Below are 19487 nucleotides of genomic sequence, written 5' to 3'. Positions count from 1 at the left end.
GCAGCACGTGCACTGAGGCCAAGAGGACACGTCTGGGCAGAGGCTCAGCAAAGCCGGGCCTGATGGCCAGGGGCTCTGGTGGAGTCGTGGATGCCTTCCTCACCTGCAACTGGCAGTGCCCCAAGGGCACTTTGGCTGCATCCAAGGAGTTATAGTCAACAGCTCAATCTCCAGGTGGAAACCAGCGACGAGTGGTGTCCTTCAGGGGTCTGTACTGGGACCCATACTATTTCATACCTTCATCAATGACATAGATAGCGGGACTGAGTGCACCCTCAGCAAGTTTGTGCGTGACACCAAGCTGAGGGGTGCAACTGTTACGCTTGAGGGGAGGCATGCAATCCGGAGGGATCCTGACATGCGTGAGGAATGGTCCCATGTGAAACTGAGGAACTTCAACAAGGCCAAGTGCAAGGGCCTGCGCCTGCGTTGGGGCAATCCCTTGTATCAACTCTATCAATACAGACTGAAGGATGAATGGTTGAGAGCAGCCCTGCAGAGAAGGACTCTGGGGTACTGGAGGCTGAAGAATTGGACATGAGCCAGCAATGGGTGCTTGCAGCCCAGAAAGCCACTCGTGGCCTGGGCTGCACAAAAAGAAGTGTGGCCAAGCAGGCTGAGGGTGGAGAATCTCTGCTTCTAGTCTGCTCTCGTTAGACCCCACCTGGAGCAATGCACCCAGCCTGGGGTCCCCAGTACAAAAAAGACAGGGACCTCTGAGAGCAGCTCCAGAGATGGACTGCAAAAACGGTAAGGGGGCTATATGACCCCTCTTATGAAGAAAGGCTGAGGGAGTTGGAGCTGCTCAGCCCGCAGCAGAGAAGGCTATGGGGAGACCTTATTGCAGGCTCTCCAGATATAAAGGGGACTCGCAAGAAAGTCGGAGAGGGACTTTTTCTCAAGGCCTGCAGCGATAGGACAAGGAGCAACAGTTTTAAACTGAAATAGGGTAGATGTAGATTGGACAAAAGGAAGAATTTTATGATGATGAAGGTGGTGAGGCACTGGAAAAGGTTGCCCAGAGAATGATGGGATGCCCCATTGTTGGAAGTGTTCAAAGACGGGTTCAACGGAACTTTGAGTAACGTGATCTAGTGACAGGTGTCCCTGCCCATGGCAGCGGGGTTCGACTGGATGATCTTTCAAGGTCTCTTCCAACCACAACCATTCTCTGATTCTATGGTAAGATGGTTCGACGATAAGGCAGCGCACTGCACTGTGTCCCTCCCTTTGAGAATGCGAAGGTTAGGATGGGTTCTCCTGGGCTCTCCTGGGAAGCTAGTGCGTACGTCTTGTCAAAACCACGTTCCCTCCTGACTACTTGCATCACAGCGTTGAGTTTACGAGGAAAAACAAAAGGTGTGCACAACAAAGTCGACGGTAGTCACTGAACTATGTTGGGTAATTCTATCCCGGTCCAAAGAGGCATACTCGATGCAAGCCTCTGTTGACAATCAGTGCAAAACCGCCCCGAACGACCCCCTCCCGGAACCACTCCTGAGCAACAGCTCTCCGCCTGGCCATCTTGGGAGAGCATCTGCAGGGGAAAGGATGACACAGAGGCAGGGGCTGTGATGCAGAAGAACTTTAATGAGTCAAAAGAGGGAAACGAGGTCGATCCAAGGGGAGGCCTCAGTGCAGGGAGCAGCTTTAGCAGGGAAGGCACCTCGTGCCGCAGTAGCGGCTGCCAAAGCCAGAGAGGCCAAAGCCCCCGGAGGAGATGGGCACTCCCTCAGAGCTGAGGATGCTGCCAACGGCAGCGGAGGTGGAGGATCCCACGGCGGTGTTCTGTGGGAAGGAGCTGAGGATGGGGCCGGGCAGGGTCACCACCACGGGGGAGGGCTGGATGACGACGGTGGAGTCCTGGCACTGCCTGACACAGGGCTCATTGCAGCTGTTGGCCAGCGGGGTCGGGCCGCAGGGCTGGCAGGGCAGGCACTGGTTGTAGCAGGACATGTCGTGGGTCCGGAGGTGCACCTGGGAGAGAGGGCAGGGGGAACAGACCACAAGGTTTGGGTGAGGAGCAGCCTGTCACCCCACCATGAGGGAGACAAGGCACGAGCTGGAGGCAAGAGCCCATAGCTCACCTCAGCCAAGCCCCAGCCTGTCTCCATGCCACACTTTCAGCCCCCTTCCCTCTCCCGTGATTAAGTAGCCCCACGACCCAGCATAAGATAGGGTGTGTGCTGAGAAATGCTGGAGGAGGATGCGGAGTAGGAGTTAGGCCTTCGTACTCACCTTGTTCCCAAGGAGATGGAGGCGAGAGGAGTGGATGAGAGAGTGAGGAGAAGGGCCCACTTTTATACTGCTCCTGCACCGCCCCAGGCCCACAGTCACTGCACACGGGCAGTAATTTTCCAACAGACTCACCTCCAAAGCAAAATATCCTACCTAATGGCACAGGTGGTGTTTTTGTTTCCGTCAACGCTGCCATTTCATTTCCTCATTTCTGACTTGCTTGGTCTGCCATGCAGGCTCCTTTCATGTGCCAGCATGAGACTCCCAAGGATACCCCGGGCAGGGCTGCGTCAATTTGGGCAGAAGATGCCTCCCACGTGCTGGAGGGGTCCTGTGCAGGCAGGGGATGTTGGCTTGGGGCAGTGAAGTGCGATTGTTTGCAACTCCCTTTGCAGGAAGAGGCCCGGCTCTGCCTGCCGCTGCACACATCAGCAGAGCACCCAAAGGCTGCTCTTTTTAAGGACGTGCCACGGGCTTCTCTCTCCTCCCTCCCTCTCAGCTCGCTCCAGTGGTCACTAGCTGTGGCATCTCCAGGCAGCCAGGCCGTGCCAAAGGTTTCGGCTGTCTTCCTCTCGATGCACTTTGCTCTGGGGAGGACATTTGCCAGGCTGTCTGCATATGTGGGGCTGGTGTTAGCAAAATCAAAGCCCGCCTGGCGTTGAATCAGGCAAAGCACGGGGAGGGCAACAAGAAAGTCTTCTTCCAGGTAGGTCAGCAGCATACTTAGTATAAGCACAGCTTAGCAACGACTGAGACATCAGTGCGTTATCACCATTATTGTCATCCTAAATCCAAACCACAGCACTCTACCAGCTGCCAGGAGGAAAATTAACTTTATTCCAGCCGAAACCAGGACACAATCCGAGAGACCAACTAACGAAATACGGGCTGGGGAAGAGGGCAGCGCAGGGGATTGAAATCTGGCATGGCTGCTGGACTGCAAGGGTTGTGATGAGCAGCACCAAGTCCAGCTGGCAGACACTCACTCCTGGTGCACTGCAGGGGCCCAGCCTGGGGCCAATAACGTTTAAGCCCCTTTATGCAAAGTCCCGCAGTGGGGGAGGAAGAACCTCCTGCACTACTACAGGCTGGGGCCGATGGGCCGCCAAACAGCTTTGCAGCGGAGGATGTGGGTCCCGGTGGACACCATGAGGCAGGCCTGCACCCTTGCAGCAATGGCATTTGAAAGCATCCTGGGCTGCATTAGGAAGGGGTTTGCCATCAGGTCACGGAAGGTGATCCCTCTTCTCTGCTCAACAGTGCTGAGACCACAACTGCCGCTAAGAGCGTTGAGTTTGTGCCTCCCCAGTAAAGAGAGATGCACGGTGTCGTGGTTCAAGCTCAGTCGGTATCAAAGCACCACGAAGCCGCTCGCTCACTCCTCCCCTGCCGCGGCCCCGGTGGGATGAGGAGAAAATATAAAGAAAAGCTCGTGGGCCGAGACAAGGAGAGGGAGGGATCACTCGCCGCTTACGGTCACGGGCAAAAGACGGGCTCAACTTGGGGAAGAAACAAAATCAGTTTAATTTACTACAAATCAAACCAAAACAAGGATACTGAGAAGTAAACCCAAACCTTAGAACATCTTCCCCCCACCCCTCCCTCCTTCCCGGCTCAACTCCACTCCCGGTTTTCTCTACGTCCTCCCCCAGCGGCGCAGGGGGACGGGGAATGGGCGTTGCGGTCAGTTCGCCACACATTTGTCTCCGCCGGTCCTTCCCCCGCAGGGGGAGGACTCCTCACACTCTTCCCCTGCTCCAGCGTGGGGTCCCTCCCGGGGGAGAGAGTGCTTCACAAACTTCTCCAGCGTGAGTCCTTCCACGGGCTGCAGTCCTTCACGAACTTCTCGGGCATGGGTCCTTTCCGCGGACCGATCTTCAGTCACAGACTGCTGCAGCGCGGGCTTTCCCATGGAGTCACGGCCATCTGCGGGGGCATCCGACTGCTCCAGCGTGGGGTCCTCCATGGGCTGCAAGTGGGCATCTGCTTCCCCGCTCACCTCCACGGGCTGCAGGGGGACAGCCTGCCGTCTCACCACGGGCCGCAGGGCCGTCACCTCCTCCCCCTCCTTCTTCACTGACCTGGGTATCTGCACAGGGGTTTCTCTCACATTCCAATCTCCTCCCCCACTGTAGGTTCCCCTTCTTAAATATGTTATCCCAGAGGCGCTACCACCATCACTGATTGGGTCGGCCTTGGTCAGAGGCGGGTCCACCTTGGAGCCGGGGAATCTTCTAGGAGCTTCTCACGGGAGCCAACCCTGCAGCCCCTCCCCCGCTACCAACACCCTCCACACAAGCCCAAAACACACGGCCATACTGGCGCAAGTCCAGCAAAGGGTCACGGAGCCCACAAAGCGACTGGAGCCCCTGAGGCAGGAGGGGCTGTGAGAGGTGGGGTTGTTCACCCTGGAGGAGCCAAGGCCCCGCGGCACGCCTCTTAGCAATGCGTGAAAGAGCTGAGGGGAAAGGGTCAAGAACATAGAGTCAGACTGTCCTGAGTCCTATGCGGTGAAGGGGCAAGAGGTGATAGGCACATATTGAACTGTGGGAAATCCCACAAAAACATAAGAAAAGACTTTGTTAGTGTGAGGGTGGTCACGTACTGGATGGGGTTGCCACGGACACGTTGTGGCTTCTCCATCCTTGTAGGTATGCAGAGCTTGACAGGACTTGGCCCTGAGCATCCTCCAAAGGCTGACCGTGCTTTGAGCAGGGGCGGTTGGACTAGACGATCTCCAGAGGTCCCTTCCAACCTCAGGGATCCTGCGATTCTGTCATGGGCAGAAGACGGGTGCTGCCCAGCTGCCCCAAAGAGGGAAGAACTGGTTGGGAACATTGGAATCAAGGGCAGGCGTGGGTGTCACACCGGAGAAACAGTGGAGTTCACGACCTGACGGCAGGGAGGAAAGCGAGTAGCAGAGTACGGCCCCTGGACTTCAGGCACGCTGACTTTGGCCTAGTCAGGCAGCTGGTAGGTCGGATGCCGCGGAGGCAGCTGTGAAGCACAAAAGAGCTCAGAAGAGCTGGCAGTGCCTTAGGCACCTCATGGTCCAAGCGCAAGTATGGTCCAGCCCAGTGCACAGGAAAACAAACAGATGTCTCGGCAGACCAGCTCTGGCTAAGTGGGGTACGCAAGGCGGAGCACCAACGTCAAAAGGCAGCATCCTGGAGTTGTAAGGAGGGACGAGCTGCAAAGGAGGAATTTGGAAATAATTCCTAGGCATGTTGGGATGCTGTTAGGAAAGTCAAAGCTCAGCGTGCCTTGAGTCTTGCAAGGGGCATGAAGAGCAACAGGCAGCAAGCATCAAGAGCAAGATCGACCCCTGCAAGAGTAGCCGAAGGGTGACGGAGGAAGAAGCGGGCCCACTGCTGACTGGGGTGGCTGATTTCCTGAAGAGTGGACAGAGAGCAGTCTGGGGGGAGCCCATGCCTTCTCTCTGTCACTCTTTACGTACAAGTTCTCCCGGGCCGATGTGCCCTCTGAAAGAGTTGAAGGAAGGAGGCGGGGCCCTCCCAGCAGTGGCTGGGCTTCAAATCAAGGACTGCCTGACAAAAGTCAACCCATACAAGCCAGGTGACGTGCTCCAGGGCAGCAGTGCTGTAAGGGGAGACGCAGACCAGCTGGAGGACGGGGCCACAGGAGCCTCATGGCACTCAGGAAGGTCAGATGGCAAGTCCTGCACCGGGAAGGGAAGAACCTCTTGCTTAAGTACGGACAGGGGACTGAACTATGCTACGATCTTAGAGCCCTTGAACCTCCTCTGGGCAGATGTGCCGGCGGGGGCAGGGTCAGCCTTGGGGAGAGGCATGGAGGGTGGACGGACAGGCCTCATCTTCCTGGCCAAAGAGACTGGGCTGTGGTGAGGAGCTCTCCGGAATGCTCCGTGGAGGGAAAGAAAGGGTTGCCGAAAACATGTCCCCAGCGGCTGGGACTCATCCCTGGGTCCCAGGCAATATGTCCCCTCATGGCATTGGTGCTTCAGCATGCCTTCTTTCCCATGCCCCACAGGCCTCCTCAGCTTGCAGCACAACCCAGCACCACTGGAGGTGTAGGGAAACTTCCCCCAGTTCCCCAGCGAGCGAGGGCTGGCAGGACCCCGCAGTGCTATGCGCCTGGGGATGCTCAGGGAGGGGATGTGCTCAGAAGGGCCCTGGGTGCAAAACCAGCTCTCAGACTACATCAAGGAGGTGATGCACTTCCCTGCCCTGCAGCCACGGAGGAGCTGGGACGCGCCCCAGGAGGGCAAGGGAATGCCTTCAGTAGCCAAGCTTCCTGGGATAGACTCTCCCTACCCATGGCGAGTCACGCTCTAATTTTGGGTTGGCCGTGTGTCAGCCTCTTGGCGTGAGGCCAAGCCGGGAGCGCGTGCTGTCGGCGGGCCGTGTCCCATGCAGGGCTGAATTCCCCTGCAGCCAGAGCGGTTCCATCCCTGCCCCGGGAAAACCATGTCCGAGCACTGCGCTTGTACCCAAGTACACAGCTCCAGGGAGACCCAAGGGCCATTGCCCTCAGCGTGACCTTCTTGCCAGCGCTCCCACAGCTCAGGGGTGGTCGCAGGATGGTCAGCATGTTTTGGAAAAGTGGCCAGGCCTTTGTGTCTCCTGCAGGTCAGTGTCCAAAGTGTGCGACCAAAGTGCATGGTGGAGAGTGGGAGGAACGAGGCGCTGTCCTGAGCCCCAACACACCCCTTTGTTAGTGAGGACGGACCCGACTCCACAGGGCTTGTTGAGGAATCGGGTGGTGCGGGAGGGCAAAGTTTTCCTTCCGCAAGACTGCTGACGGCGCTGGTGGGGGACTCCCGGAGGCTGCCACGAGAGGGGACGACTTTGCCGAACAAACTGTCAAGTGTCTCCCCAGAAGGAGAAGCTTTGCTTGGGTGAAGGCACTTGAAAACAGTAGGGTAGCCCACCTGCCAATCGGGTCAATGACCAGTGACCTCTGGAGCGAGCGTGGAGGCAGTCAGGGTGGGAGAAGGATGCGGCATGTCCTCAGGCACAGGAGCCTTTGGGCACCCAGAGGAGGACTGCACTGGCGGGAGGATATGCGCACATGCAAGGAGGGTTGTAAACAAGCTCACCAGATTTCCCCAGACCGGTGTCCCCTGTCGGCATGGACCCCTCCAGCACTCGGGGGCACATCTTCTGCCTGTACTGATGTGTTCCTGCCCAGGAGATCCTTGGGCCTCTCATCCTGGTATTTGACAGGAGCCTCTGTGGCCTCATGGGCGTGTCAGAAATGAGGAAGCGAAATGGCAGCGTTGACGGAAAGCAAAACACAACCTGTGCCATTAGGTAGGATATTTTGCTTTGGCGGTGAATCTGTTGGAAAATTACTGCCCGCGCGCAGTGACTGTGGGCCTGGGGCGGTGCAGGAGCAGTATAAAAGTGGGCCCTTCTCCTCTCTCTCTCATCCGTTCCTGTCGCCTCCATCTCCTTGGGAACAAGGTGAGTCTGGAGCCCTTTCTCCTCCTCGTCGTCCTCCTCCTCTGTCATTTCTCAGCACATACCTGCCTCTTTGTCCCGTGCTGGGTCTCAGAGCTGCTTGCCATGGGAGAGGGAAGGGGGCAGAAGTTACAGTATGGAGAGTGGTTGGGGTCTTGGCTGGGGTGTCTATTGAGCCATGGGCTAGGCGGGGACCTCCCTGGGCTTAGTCGCTCCTGGCAGGGCTCTTTTGGGATGAGGGGAAGGAGAAACCCGTGGACGTCTCTACAGCGCCTCTGGCTCTCGCCTCCAGTGTGTGATTTGGCTCCCTTGTGGTGCGGTGACAGGCTGCTCCTCACCCATCTCCCCTGCTCTGCTTCCCCCTGCCCTTTCACCCAGGTGCACCTCCGGACCCACGACATGTCCTGCTACAACCAGTGCCTGCCCTGCCAGCCCTGCGGCCCGACCCCGCTGGCCAACAGCTGCAATGAGCCCTGTGTCAGGCAGTGCCAGGACTCCACCGTCGTCATCCAGCCCTCCCCCGTGGTGGTGACCCTGCCCGGCCCCATCCTCAGCTCCTTCCCACAGAACACCGCCGTGGGATCCTCCACCTCCGCTGCCGTTGGCAGCATCCTCAGCTCTGAGGGAGTGCCCATCTCCTCTGGGGGCTTTGGCCTCTCCGGCTTTGGCAGCCGCTACTGCGGCAGGAGGTGCCTTCCCTGCTAAATCTGATGGTGATGGTGCTGGGCAAGGCCACCAGGGACCCAGGAGACGGAACCGCACTGGGGACGGAGCATCGGCTTGTTGCTTTCAGACAGGCTGAGCAACCCCAGCACCCCTTGCAACAGGACGGGGCCAGCCTCAGCTCTGAGAAAGCACAGCCCTTGCCTGCCTTTCCCCTCTTCCGCTCTCTCCTTTCCCTCCCGTCTCCTTGTTCTCTTGTGCTCCCCTGGGCTGTGAGCCCCACAAAGCCAGCCTAGAGAAGACCTGCTGACCCTGCAGCCTCTGTGGGGCAGGCAGATGGACACCTGGAAGGATCTCCACCACAGCCATGGGGTGCAGATTCTTTTCTGCCCCTGGTGCTCTGGGGTCTTTGACTCAGACCGACCCCGTCTCCCTCTTTTGACTCATTAAAGTTCTGCTGCATCCCAGCCCATGCCTTCGTCTCATCCTTTCCTCTCCAGATGCTGTCTCAAGATGCCCAGGGAGAGAGATGTTGCTCGGGGGTGGTTCTGCGAGGGGGTTGTTGGGGATGCTTGTGCCGTGATTTTCAACAGAGGCTTGCACTGAAGACGCTTAGTCATGCTCAGGTTGACCCTCTGCCTTTTGAACTTCCCTGCCTATCTGGGGCTGGATAGGATGACCCGATGCAGTCTAATGACCATAGCTACTCCAAAGATGATTTTAGGGCTCCCACCAAAGCATTCTCTTCTCCACGCTCAGCAAGTCCTGCACCCTCAGCCTCTCCTCCCCAGCCAAGTGCTCAAGCCCTCTCACCATCCTGGCCACCCTCCGCTGAACTCGCTCCACTTGCTCAAGGTCTTCCTTGCATTGCAGCCCAAAACTCAACACAGCTTTCTACACGCCGTCAGGTGAGCGCCGAGCAGAGTGGGCTTGTCGCTCCCATCGATCTCCTGGCTGTGCTCCTGCTCATATAGCCCAGGTTGTTGGTGACAGTCCTTGGTGTCCAGGAACAGTGCTGGGAGTCGCACCCGTTTTGATGGTGTTACTGCAAGAGCACCTTTCCCTGGCCCCGCTTTTGGGCTGCTGCTTGCCAGGGGTAGAAGCACGTGTGGAGAGACAGGGCCGCTTGCTACCAAGTTTAGCTGCTGATCAGGGCTCTGGGTGGACATGTATCATCTTGCCCAGCGGTGTCCTGCAGCAGTTCAGCAGCTCCCCTTTCTCAGCTGCAAGTCTTTCTGCAGCCTTTGCTGCTGGTCACCGCACCGCTTTGGAGAGCTCCCAGACAGCCCTTTGAGACGCTCAGCCCACACCCGCTGCCTCTCTTCCTGCCCTGAGTCTCTCCCTGCCTCCCTGTCTCCAGAAACTTTCCCAGGAAGCCCTGGGCACAGACAGCGAAGGAGCAGGGCAAGCAGGACATGCGCTGCCTGTGGGCCTGTGTGGTCCGTTGACCTCAACCAGCCCTAAGCACTCACCAGCTGTTTTCTCCGTCTGCTGTCCGAGTGGGATGGGGCAAGAATTGGGAAGAGAAGGACTCCAAAAAACCCTTGGGGTCAAGATCAGGACAGTTTAAGTGGGGAAGGGAAAAAAGGAGAAAAAAACCCAAGTGATGCAAAGGCAATCACCCACCACCTAGCACCAGCAGACTGATGCCCAGCCAGTCTGCGAAGGACAGCTACTTTGGAAAGACTGCCCACAGTCTCATTGCTGAGCATGATGTTATATGGCATGGAGTAGCCCTTTGGTCAATTCAGGTCAGCTGTCCTGGCTGTGTCCCCTCTCGGCTGCTTGCCCACCACTAGCCTTCACTGCAGGGGTGCAGACTGGGGAAGAGGGATGGCCTTGAAGCTGTGCAAGCACTGCAGTGTTTTCTGCACTGGTTTACCCTTACATTTAAAACACAGCACCACAGAGGCTGCTATGAAGAAAATTACCTCCATCCCAGCCAGCGCCAGTACGGCCTGGTTCCCCCATTCCCTCTCCTATTGTCCTCTGGGGCCATTTTTGTACTCGAGCCTCCTCCCCTGGAACAGTGGCAGCCAGGCCAAGAGGAATTGCCGCCCCTCGTCTCGCCTCTCTTCTTCTCCCCTCTTGTCCGCTTCCCAGGAGCCTGTGGGGCTGCTGCCCTCCCAGCGCCTTCCACAGCTCAGGCTCCTCAGCTGAGGTCAAGCAGTGTCCATGTGCCCCTTCCGCAGCACGTGCACTGAGGCCAAGAGGACACGTCTGGGCAGAGGCTCAGCAAAGCCGGGCCTGATGGCCAGGGGCTCTGGTGGAGTCGTGGATGCCTTCCTCACCTGCAACTGGCAGTGCCCCAAGGGCACTTTGGCTGCATCCAAGGAGTTATAGTCAACAGCTCAATCTCCAGGTGGAAACCAGCGACGAGTGGTGTCCTTCAGGGGTCTGTACTGGGACCCATACTATTTCATACCTTCATCAATGACATAGATAGCGGGACTGAGTGCACCCTCAGCAAGTTTGTGCGTGACACCAAGCTGAGGGGTGCAACTGTTACGCTTGAGGGGAGGCATGCAATCCGGAGGGATCCTGACATGCGTGAGGAATGGTCCCATGTGAAACTGAGGAACTTCAACAAGGCCAAGTGCAAGGGCCTGCGCCTGCGTTGGGGCAATCCCTTGTATCAACTCTATCAATACAGACTGAAGGATGAATGGTTGAGAGCAGCCCTGCAGAGAAGGACTCTGGGGTACTGGAGGCTGAAGAATTGGACATGAGCCAGCAATGGGTGCTTGCAGCCCAGAAAGCCACTCGTGGCCTGGGCTGCACAAAAAGAAGTGTGGCCAAGCAGGCTGAGGGTGGAGAATCTCTGCTTCTAGTCTGCTCTCGTTAGACCCCACCTGGAGCAATGCACCCAGCCTGGGGTCCCCAGTACAAAAAAGACAGGGACCTCTGAGAGCAGCTCCAGAGATGGACTGCAAAAACGGTAAGGGGGCTATATGACCCCTCTTATGAAGAAAGGCTGAGGGAGTTGGAGCTGCTCAGCCCGCAGCAGAGAAGGCTATGGGGAGACCTTATTGCAGGCTCTCCAGATATAAAGGGGACTCGCAAGAAAGTCGGAGAGGGACTTTTTCTCAAGGCCTGCAGCGATAGGACAAGGAGCAACAGTTTTAAACTGAAATAGGGTAGATGTAGATTGGACAAAAGGAAGAATTTTATGATGATGAAGGTGGTGAGGCACTGGAAAAGGTTGCCCAGAGAATGATGGGATGCCCCATTGTTGGAAGTGTTCAAAGACGGGTTCAACGGAACTTTGAGTAACGTGATCTAGTGACAGGTGTCCCTGCCCATGGCAGCGGGGTTCGACTGGATGATCTTTCAAGGTCTCTTCCAACCACAACCATTCTCTGATTCTATGGTAAGATGGTTCGACGATAAGGCAGCGCACTGCACTGTGTCCCTCCCTTTGAGAATGCGAAGGTTAGGATGGGTTCTCCTGGGCTCTCCTGGGAAGCTAGTGCGTACGTCTTGTCAAAACCACGTTCCCTCCTGACTACTTGCATCACAGCGTTGAGTTTACGAGGAAAAACAAAAGGTGTGCACAACAAAGTCGACGGTAGTCACTGAACTATGTTGGGTAATTCTATCCCGGTCCAAAGAGGCATACTCGATGCAAGCCTCTGTTGACAATCAGTGCAAAACCGCCCCGAACGACCCCCTCCCGGAACCACTCCTGAGCAACAGCTCTCCGCCTGGCCATCTTGGGAGAGCATCTGCAGGGGAAAGGATGACACAGAGGCAGGGGCTGTGATGCAGAAGAACTTTAATGAGTCAAAAGAGGGAAACGAGGTCGATCCAAGGGGAGGCCTCAGTGCAGGGAGCAGCTTTAGCAGGGAAGGCACCTCGTGCCGCAGTAGCGGCTGCCAAAGCCAGAGAGGCCAAAGCCCCCGGAGGAGATGGGCACTCCCTCAGAGCTGAGGATGCTGCCAACGGCAGCGGAGGTGGAGGATCCCACGGCGGTGTTCTGTGGGAAGGAGCTGAGGATGGGGCCGGGCAGGGTCACCACCACGGGGGAGGGCTGGATGACGACGGTGGAGTCCTGGCACTGCCTGACACAGGGCTCATTGCAGCTGTTGGCCAGCGGGGTCGGGCCGCAGGGCTGGCAGGGCAGGCACTGGTTGTAGCAGGACATGTCGTGGGTCCGGAGGTGCACCTGGGAGAGAGGGCAGGGGGAACAGACCACAAGGTTTGGGTGAGGAGCAGCCTGTCACCCCACCATGAGGGAGACAAGGCACGAGCTGGAGGCAAGAGCCCATAGCTCACCTCAGCCAAGCCCCAGCCTGTCTCCATGCCACACTTTCAGCCCCCTTCCCTCTCCCGTGATTAAGTAGCCCCACGACCCAGCATAAGATAGGGTGTGTGCTGAGAAATGCTGGAGGAGGATGCGGAGTAGGAGTTAGGCCTTCGTACTCACCTTGTTCCCAAGGAGATGGAGGCGAGAGGAGTGGATGAGAGAGTGAGGAGAAGGGCCCACTTTTATACTGCTCCTGCACCGCCCCAGGCCCACAGTCACTGCACACGGGCAGTAATTTTCCAACAGACTCACCTCCAAAGCAAAATATCCTACCTAATGGCACAGGTGGTGTTTTTGTTTCCGTCAACGCTGCCATTTCATTTCCTCATTTCTGACTTGCTTGGTCTGCCATGCAGGCTCCTTTCATGTGCCAGCATGAGACTCCCAAGGATACCCCGGGCAGGGCTGCGTCAATTTGGGCAGAAGATGCCTCCCACGTGCTGGAGGGGTCCTGTGCAGGCAGGGGATGTTGGCTTGGGGCAGTGAAGTGCGATTGTTTGCAACTCCCTTTGCAGGAAGAGGCCCGGCTCTGCCTGCCGCTGCACACATCAGCAGAGCACCCAAAGGCTGCTCTTTTTAAGGACGTGCCACGGGCTTCTCTCTCCTCCCTCCCTCTCAGCTCGCTCCAGTGGTCACTAGCTGTGGCATCTCCAGGCAGCCAGGCCGTGCCAAAGGTTTCGGCTGTCTTCCTCTCGATGCACTTTGCTCTGGGGAGGACATTTGCCAGGCTGTCTGCATATGTGGGGCTGGTGTTAGCAAAATCAAAGCCCGCCTGGCGTTGAATCAGGCAAAGCACGGGGAGGGCAACAAGAAAGTCTTCTTCCAGGTAGGTCAGCAGCATACTTAGTATAAGCACAGCTTAGCAACGACTGAGACATCAGTGCGTTATCACCATTATTGTCATCCTAAATCCAAACCACAGCACTCTACCAGCTGCCAGGAGGAAAATTAACTTTATTCCAGCCGAAACCAGGACACAATCCGAGAGACCAACTAACGAAATACGGGCTGGGGAAGAGGGCAGCGCAGGGGATTGAAATCTGGCATGGCTGCTGGACTGCAAGGGTTGTGATGAGCAGCACCAAGTCCAGCTGGCAGACACTCACTCCTGGTGCACTGCAGGGGCCCAGCCTGGGGCCAATAACGTTTAAGCCCCTTTATGCAAAGTCCCGCAGTGGGGGAGGAAGAACCTCCTGCACTACTACAGGCTGGGGCCGATGGGCCGCCAAACAGCTTTGCAGCGGAGGATGTGGGTCCCGGTGGACACCATGAGGCAGGCCTGCACCCTTGCAGCAATGGCATTTGAAAGCATCCTGGGCTGCATTAGGAAGGGGTTTGCCATCAGGTCACGGAAGGTGATCCCTCTTCTCTGCTCAACAGTGCTGAGACCACAACTGCCGCTAAGAGCGTTGAGTTTGTGCCTCCCCAGTAAAGAGAGATGCACGGTGTCGTGGTTCAAGCTCAGTCGGTATCAAAGCACCACGAAGCCGCTCGCTCACTCCTCCCCTGCCGCGGCCCCGGTGGGATGAGGAGAAAATATAAAGAAAAGCTCGTGGGCCGAGACAAGGAGAGGGAGGGATCACTCGCCGCTTACGGTCACGGGCAAAAGACGGGCTCAACTTGGGGAAGAAACAAAATCAGTTTAATTTACTACAAATCAAACCAAAACAAGGATACTGAGAAGTAAACCCAAACCTTAGAACATCTTCCCCCCACCCCTCCCTCCTTCCCGGCTCAACTCCACTCCCGGTTTTCTCTACGTCCTCCCCCAGCGGCGCAGGGGGACGGGGAATGGGCGTTGCGGTCAGTTCGCCACACATTTGTCTCCGCCGGTCCTTCCCCCGCAGGGGGAGGACTCCTCACACTCTTCCCCTGCTCCAGCGTGGGGTCCCTCCCGGGGGAGAGAGTGCTTCACAAACTTCTCCAGCGTGAGTCCTTCCACGGGCTGCAGTCCTTCACGAACTTCTCGGGCATGGGTCCTTTCCGCGGACCGATCTTCAGTCACAGACTGCTGCAGCGCGGGCTTTCCCATGGAGTCACGGCCATCTGCGGGGGCATCCGACTGCTCCAGCGTGGGGTCCTCCATGGGCTGCAAGTGGGCATCTGCTTCCCCGCTCACCTCCACGGGCTGCAGGGGGACAGCCTGCCGTCTCACCACGGGCCGCAGGGCCGTCACCTCCTCCCCCTCCTTCTTCACTGACCTGGGTATCTGCACAGGGGTTTCTCTCACATTCCAATCTCCTCCCCCACTGTAGGTTCCCCTTCTTAAATATGTTATCCCAGAGGCGCTACCACCATCACTGATTGGGTCGGCCTTGGTCAGAGGCGGGTCCACCTTGGAGCCGGGGAATCTTCTAGGAGCTTCTCACGGGAGCCAACCCTGCAGCCCCTCCCCCGCTACCAACACCCTCCACACAAGCCCAAAACACACGGCCATACTGGCGCAAGTCCAGCAAAGGGTCACGGAGCCCACAAAGCGACTGGAGCCCCTGAGGCAGGAGGGGCTGTGAGAGGTGGGGTTGTTCACCCTGGAGGAGCCAAGGCCCCGCGGCACGCCTCTTAGCAATGCGTGAAAGAGCTGAGGGGAAAGGGTCAAGAACATAGAGTCAGACTGTCCTGAGTCCTATGCGGTGAAGGGGCAAGAGGTGATAGGCACATATTGAACTGTGGGAAATCCCACAAAAACATAAGAAAAGACTTTGTTAGTGTGAGGGTGGTCACGTACTGGATGGGGTTGCCACGGACACGTTGTGGCTTCTCCATCCTTGTAGGTATGCAGAGCTTGACAGGACTTGGCCCTGAGCATCCTCCAAAGGCTGACCGTGCTTTGAGCAGGGGCGGTTGGACTAGACGATCTCCAGAGGTCCCTTCCAACCTCAGGGATCCTGCGATTCTGTCATGGGCAGAAGACGGGTGCTGCCCAGCTGCCCCAAAGAGGGAAGAACTGGTTGGGAACATTGGAATCAAGGGCAGGCGTGGGTGTCACACCGGAGAAACAGTGGAGTTCACGACCTGACGGCAGGGAGGAAAGCGAGTAGCAGAGTACGGCCCCTGGACTTCAGGCACGCTGACTTTGGCCTAGTCAGGCAGCTGGTAGGTCGGATGCCGCGGAGGCAGCTGTGAAGCACAAAAGAGCTCAGAAGAGCTGGCAGTGCCTTAGGCACCTCATGGTCCAAGCGCAAGTATGGTCCAGCCCAGTGCACAGGAAAACAAACAGATGTCTCGGCAGACCAGCTCTGGCTAAGTGGGGTACGCAAGGCGGAGCACCAACGTCAAAAGGCAGCATCCTGGAGTTGTAAGGAGGGACGAGCTGCAAAGGAGGAATTTGGAAATAATTCCTAGGCATGTTGGGATGCTGTTAGGAAAGTCAAAGCTCAGCGTGCCTTGAGTCTTGCAAGGGGCATGAAGAGCAACAGGCAGCAAGCATCAAGAGCAAGATCGACCCCTGCAAGAGTAGCCGAAGGGTGACGGAGGAAGAAGCGGGCCCACTGCTGACTGGGGTGGCTGATTTCCTGAAGAGTGGACAGAGAGCAGTCTGGGGGGAGCCCATGCCTTCTCTCTGTCACTCTTTACGTACAAGTTCTCCCGGGCCGATGTGCCCTCTGAAAGAGTTGAAGGAAGGAGGCGGGGCCCTCCCAGCAGTGGCTGGGCTTCAAATCAAGGACTGCCTGACAAAAGTCAACCCATACAAGCCAGGTGACGTGCTCCAGGGCAGCAGTGCTGTAAGGGGAGACGCAGACCAGCTGGAGGACGGGGCCACAGGAGCCTCATGGCACTCAGGAAGGTCAGATGGCAAGTCCTGCACCGGGAAGGGAAGAACCTCTTGCTTAAGTACGGACAGGGGACTGAACTATGCTACGATCTTAGAGCCCTTGAACCTCCTCTGGGCAGATGTGCCGGCGGGGGCAGGGTCAGCCTTGGGGAGAGGCATGGAGGGTGGACGGACAGGCCTCATCTTCCTGGCCAAAGAGACTGGGCTGTGGTGAGGAGCTCTCCGGAATGCTCCGTGGAGGGAAAGAAAGGGTTGCCGAAAACATGTCCCCAGCGGCTGGGACTCATCCCTGGGTCCCAGGCAATATGTCCCCTCATGGCATTGGTGCTTCAGCATGCCTTCTTTCCCATGCCCCACAGGCCTCCTCAGCTTGCAGCACAACCCAGCACCACTGGAGGTGTAGGGAAACTTCCCCCAGTTCCCCAGCGAGCGAGGGCTGGCAGGACCCCGCAGTGCTATGCGCCTGGGGATGCTCAGGGAGGGGATGTGCTCAGAAGGGCCCTGGGTGCAAAACCAGCTCTCAGACTACATCAAGGAGGTGATGCACTTCCCTGCCCTGCAGCCACGGAGGAGCTGGGACGCGCCCCAGGAGGGCAAGGGAATGCCTTCAGTAGCCAAGCTTCCTGGGATAGACTCTCCCTACCCATGGCGAGTCACGCTCTAATTTTGGGTTGGCCGTGTGTCAGCCTCTTGGCGTGAGGCCAAGCCGGGAGCGCGTGCTGTCGGCGGGCCGTGTCCCATGCAGGGCTGAATTCCCCTGCAGCCAGAGCGGTTCCATCCCTGCCCCGGGAAAACCATGTCCGAGCACTGCGCTTGTACCCAAGTACACAGCTCCAGGGAGACCCAAGGGCCATTGCCCTCAGCGTGACCTTCTTGCCAGCGCTCCCACAGCTCAGGGGTGGTCGCAGGATGGTCAGCATGTTTTGGAAAAGTGGCCAGGCCTTTGTGTCTCCTGCAGGTCAGTGTCCAAAGTGTGCGACCAAAGTGCATGGTGGAGAGTGGGAGGAACGAGGCGCTGTCCTGAGCCCCAACACACCCCTTTGTTAGTGAGGACGGACCCGACTCCACAGGGCTTGTTGAGGAATCGGGTGGTGCGGGAGGGCAAAGTTTTCCTTCCGCAAGACTGCTGACGGCGCTGGTGGGGGACTCCCGGAGGCTGCCACGAGAGGGGACGACTTTGCCGAACAAACTGTCAAGTGTCTCCCCAGAAGGAGAAGCTTTGCTTGGGTGAAGGCACTTGAAAACAGTAGGGTAGCCCACCTGCCAATCGGGTCAATGACCAGTGACCTCTGGAGCGAGCGTGGAGGCAGTCAGGGTGGGAGAAGGATGCGGCATGTCCTCAGGCACAGGAGCCTTTGGGCACCCAGAGGAGGACTGCACTGGCGGGAGGATATGCGCACATGCAAGGAGGGTTGTAAACAAGCTCACCAGATTTCCCCAGACCGGTGTCCCCTGTCGGCATGGACCCCTCCAGCACTCGGGGGCACATCTTCTGCCTGTACTGATGTGTTCCTGCCCAGGAGATCCTTGGGCCTCTCATCCTGGTATTTGACAGGAGCCTCTGTGGCCTCATGGGCGTGTCAGAAATGAGGAAGCGAAATGGCAGCGTTGACGGAAAGCAAAACACAACCTGTGCCATTAGGTAGGATATTTTGCTTTGGCGGTGAATCTGTTGGAAAATTACTGCCCGCGCGCAGTGACTGTGGGCCTGGGGCGGTGCAGGAGCAGTATAAAAGTGGGCCCTTCTCCTCTCTCTCTCATCCGTTCCTGTCGCCTCCATCTCCTTGGGAACAAGGTGAGTCTGGAGCCCTTTCTCCTCCTCGTCGTCCTCCTCCTCTGTCATTTCTCAGCACATACCTGCCTCTTTGTCCCGTGCTGGGTCTCAGAGCTGCTTGCCATGGGAGAGGGAAGGGGGCAGAAGTTACAGTATGGAGAGTGGTTGGGGTCTTGGCTGGGGTGTCTATTGAGCCATGGGCTAGGCGGGGACCTCCCTGGGCTTAGTCGCTCCTGGCAGGGCTCTTTTGGGATGAGGGGAAGGAGAAACCCGTGGACGTCTCTACAGCGCCTCTGGCTCTCGCCTCCAGTGTGTGATTTGGCTCCCTTGTGGTGCGGTGACAGGCTGCTCCTCACCCATCTCCCCTGCTCTGCTTCCCCCTGCCCTTTCACCCAGGTGCACCTCCGGACCCACGACATGTCCTGCTACAACCAGTGCCTGCCCTGCCAGCCCTGCGGCCCGACCCCGCTGGCCAACAGCTGCAATGAGCCCTGTGTCAGGCAGTGCCAGGACTCCACCGTCGTCATCCAGCCCTCCCCCGTGGTGGTGACCCTGCCCGGCCCCATCCTCAGCTCCTTCCCACAGAACACCGCCGTGGGATCCTCCACCTCCGCTGCCGTTGGCAGCATCCTCAGCTCTGAGGGAGTGCCCATCTCCTCCGGGGGCTTTGGCCTCTCCGGCTTTGGCAGCCGCTACTGCGGCAGGAGGTGCCTTCCCTGCTAAATCTGATGGTGATGGTGCTGGGCAAGGCCACCAGGGACCCAGGAGACGGAACCGCACTGGGGACGGAGCATCGGCTTGTTGCTTTCAGACAGGCTGAGCAACCCCAGCACCCCTTGCAACAGGACGGGGCCAGCCTCAGCTCTGAGAAAGCACAGCCCTTGCCTGCCTTTCCCCTCTTCCGCTCTCTCCTTTCCCTCCCGTCTCCTTGTTCTCTTGTGCTCCCCTGGGCTGTGAGCCCCACAAAGCCAGCCTAGAGAAGACCTGCTGACCCTGCAGCCTCTGTGGGGCAGGCAGATGGACACCTGGAAGGATCTCCACCACAGCCATGGGGTGCAGATTCTTTTCTGCCCCTGGTGCTCTGGGGTCTTTGACTCAGACCGACCCCGTCTCCCTCTTTTGACTCATTAAAGTTCTGCTGCATCCCAGCCCATGCCTTCGTCTCATCCTTTCCTCTCCAGATGCTGTCTCAAGATGCCCAGGGAGAGAGATGTTGCTCGGGGGTGGTTCTGCGAGGGGGTTGTTGGGGATGCTTGTGCCGTGATTTTCAACAGAGGCTTGCACTGAAGA

At 57.8% G+C, this 19487-nt stretch overlaps 2 protein-coding genes across 2 annotated transcripts; both read right to left on the bottom strand.

Annotated features, from left to right (window-relative positions):
- Positions 1–1650: 1650 nt before the first annotated feature.
- On the bottom strand, positions 1651–2959 carry LOC138686230 (uncharacterized). Its single transcript, XM_069788328.1, has 3 exons — positions 2513–2959; positions 2239–2391; positions 1651–1977 (listed from the first exon to the last, which is right to left on the bottom strand). The coding sequence occupies exons 1-3, from the start codon at positions 2957–2959 to the stop codon at positions 1651–1653; spliced, it is 927 nt and encodes a 308-aa protein (XP_069644429.1).
- A 9224-nt stretch (positions 2960–12183) lies between these two features.
- Positions 12184–13492, bottom strand: LOC138686229 (uncharacterized). The gene is made up of 3 exons (XM_069788327.1): positions 13046–13492; positions 12772–12924; positions 12184–12510 (listed from the first exon to the last, which is right to left on the bottom strand). The coding sequence occupies exons 1-3, from the start codon at positions 13490–13492 to the stop codon at positions 12184–12186; spliced, it is 927 nt and encodes a 308-aa protein (XP_069644428.1).
- Between the last annotated feature and the right edge of the window lie 5995 nt (positions 13493–19487).

This window comes from Haliaeetus albicilla, chromosome 7 (genome assembly GCF_947461875.1).
Source record: "Haliaeetus albicilla chromosome 7, bHalAlb1.1, whole genome shotgun sequence".
NCBI classification, from domain to species: domain Eukaryota; kingdom Metazoa; phylum Chordata; class Aves; order Accipitriformes; family Accipitridae; genus Haliaeetus; species Haliaeetus albicilla.
This window is presented reverse-complemented; position numbering and strand designations above follow the sequence as displayed.